This window comes from Fistularia commersonii, chromosome 19 (assembly GCF_037954325.1).
Source record: "Fistularia commersonii isolate RoL2024-O1a breed Wild chromosome 19, RoL_Fcom_v1.0, whole genome shotgun sequence".
Taxonomy (NCBI): domain Eukaryota; kingdom Metazoa; phylum Chordata; class Actinopteri; order Syngnathiformes; family Fistulariidae; genus Fistularia; species Fistularia commersonii.
Window position 1 is genome coordinate 5499175 of NC_141302.1, and position 10826 is coordinate 5510000.

Consider the following 10826-nt stretch of genomic DNA (forward strand, 5'->3'; position numbering starts at 1 on the left):
AAATGCGACGTCTTTGGCTGGATAGAATCAGCAGCTTTCCATATTTTTAGTGTGGAGATGAGATCATGTCCACCTAAACCAGGGAGTTGTTTTCTTGGCAGATCAGATATTCAATGAAGAATATTCAGCAGGCGAGGGAGAAGATGAAATTTCATATTCCACGACAGAAATAGAATTAAAAAGAAAATTTCAATAATATAAAAACATTTGATGTTAATTTTGTTTGACCTGGGAGACGTCAAACCCATCTGCACTGCAGCCACAAAACGTAAGACCTTCTGCATGCTTCTTTTTCGAAAACTCGGCACCCAACAGTCGTAAACATATCAACTTTTTGAAACTGCATTCACGCAGCAGCGGAGACAAACATTAGAAACACATCCGATGGTGCCAAACTAGTTTTGATGCAGCATAAATCTGAGGAAACCATAAACAGAAGAGGCTCTATAAAGACATTATTCTCACATGATTATGTAACATCGCTAAAGCTGTTTGTTTTTATTTCTTTAGCTTGTACAAGAAATGAGCCATGTCAATGAGGAGGAACTTTTACACTGCAATTAGGCATTTTGAATTAACAAAAGAAAAACTCTTTTGACTGGATTCCTGTAGCTGTGTGTTTCGTGCAAACTTGCAGCCTGCAAGTGGTTGCACGTGTGTTTAACCGCTAAAAAAGCCTGCCCGTGATCCAGCTCACCAACACTATCAGTCTGCTGTCCAAATCCACGGCGGGTTTACAGAGCAGAGAGGGAGAGAGACAGAGAGAGAGAGAGGGACCACCTGGGAATGTTAATCCTCATACGGCGTAATTGATGAGCTTAATTGGAGCTCAGTCATACATGCCGTCACTAATTTGGTCCTGAACCCCGCCGTCGCAATCTAATTTGTCGGGCTTTCCATCTCACCTGCAGCTCGGTGATCCACGTGCAGTGCCAGTAGGACTGCCCTGTCAGCTTGACGAAGAACTCCCGCTCGGCGCGGCCCTTCATGGGTGGCGGCGGAGGAGCGTCAGGCGGCGCGTCAGGGGCTGGCGGCACGGGAATAGGCGGCGGGGGCTCACCCCATCGCCAGTGCAGGATTTTCTGCACGCGGCCTTTGATCGGCGGACACTAGAGGAATATAAAGACTCCGTAAAGGGCGTGAACTTATGAGGGCAGAGCTGAGCAACGCACCGAAAGATATTGGACTCTGAATATTTAACCTGTTCATAGGAAGACCGGCCAAGCGCACTTGTCATATTTGACAGTAACGGTTAAGTAAGTTTGCACGCACCGCAGAGGTTCATAAGAGTCCAAAGCTGCCAACGGTCAGTGATTTTAAATGAAAGTTGGCATCATAAGGCTTCAGATGTTTTGGCAGCAGCAAGAGGCATGAGGCGAGCCACCAAAGCGATGAGTTGAAGTTGAGCATAATTTATGCAAATTGGCAGCGACGCCGCCGAAACGGCGACTGACGGCAGATCGGGATATGGCCGCTTTTCTACAGCGACGCCGGTCCCCTCCGGAGTCGACGATAGAGGAGAAACTAATCACTGTGGTTTTAATGAAGTTGCATGACTCATCACTGTTTGTCTCCTGTGGCAGAAATAAAACCAGACACTTGGAGGAAGAGCAGCGATTGGAAGTGTAAGTAATTCGTGACTGAAAACACTGTGACATACTTTCACTGCAGAGCCTTTCCTTGATTTTAATTATATCCTACCTGTCTCATATCATGTTTTTATGCCCCTGTTCCCTAAAATGAAGGCAGCAGTGACTCACCCCACTACTAACCCACCCCACCACCACCACCATCATCTGCGGAGGCGGTTGAAGTATAAATGTTGCAAACTCTACCCCGACAACATTTGGACTCACTAAAATACACAGAGGCTATGAACAGAGATACAGCTAAGTGGAAAATGGGTATTATTTACATCCGCTCGTCATCAGATTTGATGATTATGATTTGATGTCTAGTTCGTGCTGAGCTAGATTTTGGTCAAGAGGAGATATTTGGAATTGCTTTGGAATCCGGTTTGATTTCTCTAAGTACTCTTGCATTTTCCAGATGCCCGCCCCTGCGGCCCCCCTGCTATAGGAACTCCTGTGGCAGCAACACACCACAGCGACCGGAGCCTCCGCAGCTGCTCATGAATCTTCAGATGAGTACGCAGTCAAGCAACAGACGACAAACAACACGAGTGGAAAAAAAAGAAAAAGAGAATAAACTGCCGGTGACGGAAGTCGCGCCCAGCTGGTATGATGGGAGTAACAAAGAACAGACCAAATTGACCAAAAAGCAAACAAGCCCGGAGCGGCGATGTGAAGCCTAAATGCTGTGTTTTTCACACCGGCGTAATCCACGTTCTCCAGATGGTGCATCCCTGCTGTGTGACGTCTCAGCACACTGTTTCATTTCATCTGAGAGCTCCCAAAGAACTGCATCGCGGCAGTTTTCTATGAGGAACTGCGATTGCAGAACTTTGCATAAAGACCCTTAGCTGGCACTGGATGTCAAATCAATGTCACAGAGTCCCGGGACAGTGAGGACAGTCAAAAGTTGGTCGGCGATCAAATTCCATAATGGACCGGAAACCCGAGGATATAAAAGCCCAAGGATATTAAAATGTCACATTTTGTGCGCATTGGCCTTAGGATTATTATAAGACTTTATATTAAGTAATCATCAAACTGTCTATTAGGAATTTTCATGGTGCTCAGGTTTCTCTGCGGGACTTTTTCAGGACAGTATAGGTGGAATGATAGATGGGGATATACATCAATGTGGACATGTTGACAGAAGAAGAACCTCTATTTTGACTGTTATTGCAACAAAATACTTTTCTGATCAATATCTGTGGAGGTTCTCAGTCATCCAGGTCGTGGTGAATTCCTTCACTTGAAGATCTTTCACCCTTCATCCGAGAGGCTTCTTCAGCTCTAATGACCTGTGGGAAGTTTCGGAATATAACTGTATTATATAACTGATAACAGTTATATTCCGAAACTTCCCACAGAGCTGAAGAAGCCTCTCGGATGTGGGGTGAAACGAAACGTCTTCAAGTGAAGAAATTAATGTCCATTTGCCACAACAAGATGTTTTCTGACTAATGCGGGAATAGGAAATTGTGAAAAATCACTCAAAATGATCTGTTTTCCTTTGTGATAATCCAATAAAGAATTAAAAATTATATTTATTAATATTACAATACGTTAACACTTTAAGGTGGACATTTAATCTAGCATTATCCCCATTAGGGATTCATCATAAGTGATGTTAATTCGTGGTCATGTGACCTCGCAACCCTCAGTGAACCAGATATCAATGTCCTGTGTGATTGGCGGCTTGCAAAGTGCACGCTGGGTCAGGTAGGCCGTGCAGGCAAGTCACCCACATGCTTTGAGAAATCAAGTTAATGACTTGCATCGCGGCGACCCACCCGAACAAAGCTGAGGTAAAGCGCCCACAGAGGCCCCCCCCCCCTTCCCCCAGACGGAGAACAACAATGATGGATTAAGGCAGAGGGCAAGGGGAGCAACTAACCGTGCATCGCGGACACAACCACTCTCCGTTGGGAATCTCTGGCAGCGGCGGGTTTAGGCAGTGGATGTGGTAGGAGGATGTGCAGGTGTCACAGCACAACAGTTCGCCTCCGTCTTTACACACCCGACAGAACTCCATGTGGTCGTCATCCTCCTCCTCCGGCCCCGTCGGGAGCCCGGCACCAACCTCTGAGATCACCCTGTCCTCGCTGTCCTCCTCGAAATCCTCAAAGTCTTCATCTTTAGCTTCCCACTGGATTCCTTCTTTTTCCTTGGAAAGGAAGGAAAGAACGAAGAGCAAGAGTTAGATTGATGCTGCCCGCAATACAGAATACACCTGGCTTTCCAGAGGAGTTAAATCTTTGAGTGAATGTTACTAGGGCTTGTGAATCTAGGTGACAGCTACGATGTTGGATTTGAGTGAGTGCAGCTGAGTTTGCATCCGCCAATTTTATGCGCATTTTTGATGCGCGCATTAAACAGCCCTAGTGTCTGAAAAGACAAATAATGTAAAAAAAAAAAAAAAAAAAAAAAAAGAAATACAACAAAAAAAAAAAACAACAATGCTCAGCCGAAGTGTTTTCTTTGCCATATTTTTAATTAATTGAAGCGCTTGGAGACGGAAATGACGACTCAGCAACAATTTAAACCGCTTTCTAAATAAAAGAGCTTCCACTTGCAAAAAGGGCAGATAGAGGTTTTATTCTGGTCTGAGTTTGACCTCAACAGAAAAAAACTGCTGTGCAGTGAAATGATGGAAAACCTATTTATAACTATTTCTTTCACTATTCCAGCACTAAACCACTGCTGATAAATGCAAGATTTGATAAGGGGTGAAAGAAAAGAACTAGTGTCTCCAGCGCGGCGAGAGGGAGGAGAGACGGAGAGTCAGGGCTCAGATGGTCATAAATTCACATTATCTATGACAGGCATTCTGAGAATTCGGTGGAAATTTACAAAAATGCGGATGAAAACTTGCCTTATGGCTGAGATGAGAAGGGGGAGAGAGATGAGAGCAGATTTGTATTAGAAAGTCATACGTTCGAATTTCAGTTAAGCTTGATAGACTTATTCGGAAGGCAAACGGATGGATGTATGGATCCGCGGGATGAGAAATACTTCTCTGTCGTATTTGCTTGCCAATTGCTTGCAGTTTTTGAACACGTCTGTCTGTAAAGAGACATTTTTTTGAGAAAAGAAGTTGAGCTTTGACCGTTTCTGTTTGACATTTTAATCCATCAGATATTCTTGTGGCGTCATGCAATAAACTGTGAATTCATTCTAAAAATGCGCTTTCACAATTAAGCCCGTTCCTTGCTGTTGCTATTATCGTTCATCTTTGCCCCTAACACACTGGATCAGTTCATCTGTTCATCCGTTTGCCCAAATATCTGTGCCAAATTTTCACAAAAATTCCCCCGTGATACAGCGATGACGTTGACTGAAAGGTGACAGACAACGGCAAAAATATCTGATAAAGTGCAAAAATCCAAGCGTGAGTCACGACAGAGCCTTCCATTTTATGAAGAGAATAACACCGTGCACCTATGCACCAAACTCAGGTCTTTTTTGAGTACCCGGCTTCATTTCATCCAGGGTTAAACAAACTACTTTCAACACGCACCTCCAATAATATCAAACTTGCGTCACTGTGACCACCACTGCAACTGTGCTCGGATGGACTTTAAACGCACAGCTATGGATGAACGGCGTCACGCTGTCGTTTTATGAAATGTTCATAATAACCGCAAACTTACAAAACGGTCTCGATTTACGACTCTTTCTAATTTCTTCAAAAGAGAGAAAGGAACCGAACTGTATCGATGATATCGAAAGGCTGCTTTTACATGACTGGTTGTTGTCGTGATGCAGCTGTTTTACAGGTGCGCTGGACCATCTGCAGATGGAAGACACGTCAAGTAACGGAAACGTGACGACCGTCCCTTCCAAATGTAACACAACCCGACCGGCTTGGTGCAGGGCGGTTCGCACGGACGATGAATGGGAAGCAGAGGAATACAGATCGGGCGGACGTGTGCCTTTTTATTTGGGTTACACAGCACCAATTATGTTCAGCAGGTTCATTTTAGGTGGTTAAGTAGTATTTGTAGTCCTAATCTTTCCCCCTCAGCCCCTTAGTCGGCACTCAACGGCTGACATGAATGGCGGCGGCAACAAAAGCAGGGATCGCTTACAACAGAGATGTTGTTACCGAGCATCAGGGAAAGGAGTACGTACCCCGGACACCCCGCCCCCACCCCCCAACCCCTCCCCCGTCGCCACAACAACTTCATGCCTTAACGGCGCCTCGGAAGCTAAAGCCAAAGGTAACAATAAAATACGCTATAAAGCTAAGAATTAAAGCTTGATCGCAGGGACAGAATGCCGCGCTAATTATGAAAAGCCAGATGGCGCGTGTCGTCGTATTGTACTCACGCAATGCGGGCAACTCCATTTCCCCTCGGGGGCCTTGTCCAGCTCGGGCTCCAGGCAGACCAGGTGGTACGCTCTCGGACAAGTGTCGCACAGGATGATCTCGCCGCCCTGCTGACACACCTCGCAGTAGTCCTGGTGGTCCGTCTCGTAGCCGTCACCTTCCTCTTCACCTGCCACTGCAAGGTACGCGGCAGCGGGAGAATAAAAGGAAAGAGAGCTTTTTTTTTTCCAGACATCACAATCTTTGCAAAGAATAATCATAATGGTGTTTGGTATTAATAAAAAAAAAAAAAGTAAAACAGTCAGTTCTTACTTTTCTTTTTCTTCTTGGCCGGCCGTCCTCGCTTATTCTTCTTCACGCGTCCGGAGCTGTCAGATCGGACCGAGGAGCTGTGGACGCTGGAGTCCTCCTGCTCAGACTCCTCCTCGTCCATGTCCTCGCTCTGAAAGACGACGGGGCAAAGCGGAGTGAATGGGAGACCGGCAGGTGAATAACAAGCAAAGACCTGGAAAGACTATGATATGACCTTCCCCGCAAACCTCCGCAAAATTCACTCTCCAGAGCAGCGGATGAGCTCTGTACTCACTGAGCAGCTCTTCTTCCTCTTTGCACAAATAGGTGACAGTTTGATGCGAATGGGCGCCATCTTTTTCGCCTTGGTGACGGCCAGAGCCTTTTTCTTTTCTGAGACCCGTGGACTTTTGCTGCGTTTCTTGTAACCTGGACCTGGAGATGGAAACAAAACAACGATTGCCTGAATTTACTTGCAAATTTAAGGAAAAAAAAAAAAAAGTGGCTTTTCAGAAACAGCACGCTTGGATGATTGTAGATTACGATCTTTTGTCGAAAAAGACACATCAAGATTTGCTTTAACTGATTTCTTCCGGCTGTGACATGTGATGCCGTGACCCTATTCTGGTCAGCGATCACAAGTTATCTTCCGGTCTCCCGGCACAATCGGAGAGCAGGTTTAATGGATTACATGACGGAGGGGACGTTGCAAATGGGCACTCATGAAAGCACAAGCATACGAGGGCTGACCTTTGCCCTCTTTAGTCTTGGCCTTTCTGATTGGCGGAGGCTGCGGTGGCGGCTCAGGAGAGGCGGTCGCTGCAGAGACCTGCTCGGCGACGGCGATGGCGGCGGCGGCTGCAGCTGCAGCCACGGCGGCTGCGTTGCCCTTGAAGGGATTGTTAGAGCTGAATTCCCGCCACTTGGCCCCAAGGATGGTCATCATCTTTGACATGGGAATCTTAGGGTTTTTCTTGGCTATCATGGGTCTGCAGAGGAAGACGATAAAACCGCTCGTAGTTTAATACCACTTTTGTTCAGCACTTCAGAAAAGCTTGAGCTGGACAGTGAACACGGCTACAACAGAGGTGATCTAGCATTTTAACATCTAATTTCCACGGATTTTTGCTTCGTTTTATATAGTCTCGCAGATATTTCCTGATCATATAAAGCTTAGAGTTTCTTCCCTTAAATGGCATCACATTTATCAGTCAAGTCAACTACTTTGAGAAGAAAAGGAAAATAAAAAAAAAAATCTCAAACTAGCAAATAAAACGTGGACCAGACAGCACTCCGTGTCTGAATGTGAACAATTAATAGCTGCAATTTTCCATTTTCTGCACAAGACTCTTCATATTTTTTATATTTTCTGATGTGTTTGTATGCTACTATTTTGACTTACTGTGTTAAGTTAAAATATTTATTACTTAAACTACCTCAACTGCACTGTCCACTTTCTGCTGTTTGAATTGAACTTGCCCCTCACTGTGGCACATCCTACTCCATTCTATTCATTCTTGTGAAAGAACTTTAATAATAATGATAATAATAATAATACATTATATCTAAGGCGCCTTACTCGATTTACACAGCACACTGAAGCTTGTCCACTAGTGTCAGGCATTCACATTTCTAACCTTTAGGACCCTCTCAAGATATCCTTCTAATAAATCCAGCACTGATCTCTGACCAAATCATCTCTTTCTTGCAGGAAAGTAAACAGGGTAATCACGGACTAATTTTGCCGCCAAATTAAAGGCTTATTCTTGATGTGACGCTGGCGTGTATAACAGCGAACGCTTGAAATTTTATGATTCAATTTCCAAACAGGAACTCGAGCTCAAACGTCACTCATATTCCGTGACAAAGGAGGGTGAACGTTGAACAGACGTGGCCCAATACTTTGCTGCACTGGAGGAAAAAGGTGGCTTAAAGATAATCGGTGCTTGATTATCAGCGCTTGGAGGAAGTGTAACAGAGGTTTTTTTCAAACTTCAATACTTTATTATTATGAAAAGTTCTTTGAAGTCTCTTTGCTGCTGAGTCGAGATCTCAAACAGCTAATCCTATTATAAAAAGCAAGCCATCATGAGTCATTAATTGATCTGGTTCCTAAATTTAGTTTCCAATCTGCCGGAAGTCACAAACAGCCAGTGTTCATCATTGTGTTTGTATTTTTGTTTTTTCAACTGCTTGAAAGACGTCCAGGAGCCACACGCACGTCAATAGCTCACACAGTCCAAGTTTTTGACATTATCATGATAACTGGTATGTCTGCAGTCAAAGTGCAGACCCGTATCCTTGCAATGACATTATTCCAGCATGTAACATATGCAAAGTAAGAAGGGGTGCATTCTCTCACGAAGAAAACCCCGGCTCCGCCGATATGAATTTCGCACACGTCGGCGGGTACAACACCGACGTGGCGCTCAGCAGTCGTCAGTAGCACTTTTAATTTCTAATAAATAAACACTCATTTTGCAATGTTTTCAGGCCTCCACCTTCATCCCCTCCCAGGCCGCTGGTTTGTTGAACAAAAAGATTATGCAAAACGGTCAGAACAGATAGATCTGTGTCATTTTTGAAAAGGCGCAAAGCTTATTGACTCAGACAAAGCTGAAACACAAGCATTATAACTTAGCGTAGGGTGACATAATTTATTCAAATTCTATACTGTTTCGCCTGCACACAGGGCAGTGTGTGTTTGTCTGGAGGGGATTGGAGGCGGGGACGCGGGGGGCAATCCAAACAGACGTTGACCGATAGGCGGGCTACGGTATTCCGTGTTCCACGAAGGACCCCGAAAAACCCAAATACAATCTTCACTGGCACTCGCAAACTGCAAACAGAAAAATCATCCATGGCAATCAAACCAGCATCCTTCTTGCATCAACTGCAAACCCCTGCACCACCGCGCTGCCCTCACAGAAATATCTACTATAATAATTAACTTTCTATAACCACATCACTTTTTTGCCTCCTCTGAATTAAATTAATGCATTTTAAAAAGGGCAAAGAAATTAAAAACAGTAAATTGTGGAGCATCTTTATAAATCCTCAAATATAAACTGAAAGATTAACAAGGAGCTCGATTTTGAAAACAGCATGGAATTATCTAAAGCTCTGCAACATATTCCCTACAAAAAAATTCAAATGATTTATTATTGATAACGCCAATCAATCTTGTCATAAATTTTTAAATGTCATATAATACATTTATAAGGTCGGATCAGTGACGCTGAGTCTGGTTTCAAAATGTTTGCCTGCTCCGCATTATGGCCAAACTCAATTTACTTCTGTTGTGGATCTGACGTGATTTTCCACATCTAAGCAGATAAACCTCAACGGAGAAGGCTGCGGATGAAACCCTTTGTGATGTTCTTTTTTTATTTTCTTCCATATCTCGTCCTCCACATTTATATTCATCTAGTCAATAATCCGCACCGAACCCCCGGCCCTTACCTCATGAATTGACTGAAGGCTTTGTAGTTGGTGAGTTCCCTGTAGTCTTCCTCGGTGAAGGTATGATCAACATCCTCCAGACCCCACTCCTTCGCCAGCTGAGCTGAGGTCTTCTGCTCAGTTGGTTGCTGAGTAACCATAAGAGAGGCATCACCATCACCATCATCAACATTATGTCTTAAACTATCCGCTGTGCGAAACCAGAGCGGCACCGTCCGCACCTTCGTCGTTTCTTCCTGACTGCTGTCTCGGTCCCCGTCGTCTTTTTTCTTCTTCTTGGTCTTCTTCTCCTTCCTCTCTTTATGCTTCTTCTTCTTCTTCTTCTCGCCAGATCCATAGTCGCTGGCTACGCTGTCCGAGTTCTCGCCGTAGTCCCTCTCTCGCTCCGACTCTCGCTCTACATCACTGTCCTGAACAGAGGGGACAAGACCGGGGGAGAAATGCAGAGGACTTGCGAATCTCTCCGGGCGGAGGTTTTGGACGATGTGAACGAAAACCTACGATCTTCTTGCGTTTCTTTGTTTTGACGGGCTTCCCCTCTTTATCTTTCTTCTTGGCGTCCTTCTTCTTCTTCGGTCGTCCCTTCTTCCTGCACGGGATCTCCCTGTCCGACACGTCTACGCGCTCCTCTGCGGGGACGGATGAGCAGACGGCGGGGGCTATCAGAGTCAGACCAACAGTAATCTCCTCAAAACGCTTCCCGAAAACGCCGGGCTAATCCGCAGCGAGCATAATTATACACGACAAAAGCCGCATGAGAACCACCGGTGGCTCCGGTTGACCTCTGACCCCGTCTGAATTGTGACACATGCTAAATTAGCCACAGTTCGTCCTAAGTAGCTTTGACAGCTGGCGCTCGTGGCCCCCATAGAATGGAGATAATTGGTTTATAGTGATCCAAAAGTGTGACCGATAAAGCCACACTGTGTAATAACACTGGGACACCTTCATTTAAACATATTCTCGTCGAAGGGATGTCATTATTTTTCAATGCACACTCCTCATCTCATCTAAAACAAAACGTGATCGCTATCGTGAAAAGATCATTCCGCCATGTAACCGCTCTGTTTGATAGGCGCCGTTGCATTGTGTGCCCTGCCTTTGTTGGAGGA

The 10826-nt window shown here is 45.0% G+C and overlaps 1 protein-coding gene across 3 annotated transcripts in view; it reads right to left on the bottom strand.

Annotated features, from left to right (window-relative positions):
* Nucleotides 1–10826, bottom strand: part of chd3 (chromodomain helicase DNA binding protein 3) — a 54079-nt gene that overhangs the window by 41204 nt on the left and 2049 nt on the right. For all 3 annotated transcript variants that reach the window (XM_086165996.1, XM_086165995.1, XM_086165994.1), the window contains exons 2-10: nt 10216–10343; nt 9936–10124; nt 9715–9842; nt 7003–7241; nt 6548–6687; nt 6274–6403; nt 5961–6136; nt 3526–3795; nt 906–1109 (exon numbers count right to left, since the gene is read on the bottom strand). In XM_086165996.1, coding sequence (XP_086022122.1) covers nt 906–1109; nt 3526–3795; nt 5961–6136; nt 6274–6403; nt 6548–6687; nt 7003–7241; nt 9715–9842; nt 9936–10124; nt 10216–10343 — 1604 coding nt within the window. The remainder of the gene's footprint in view (nt 1–905; nt 1110–3525; nt 3796–5960; nt 6137–6273; nt 6404–6547; nt 6688–7002; nt 7242–9714; nt 9843–9935; nt 10125–10215; nt 10344–10826) is intronic.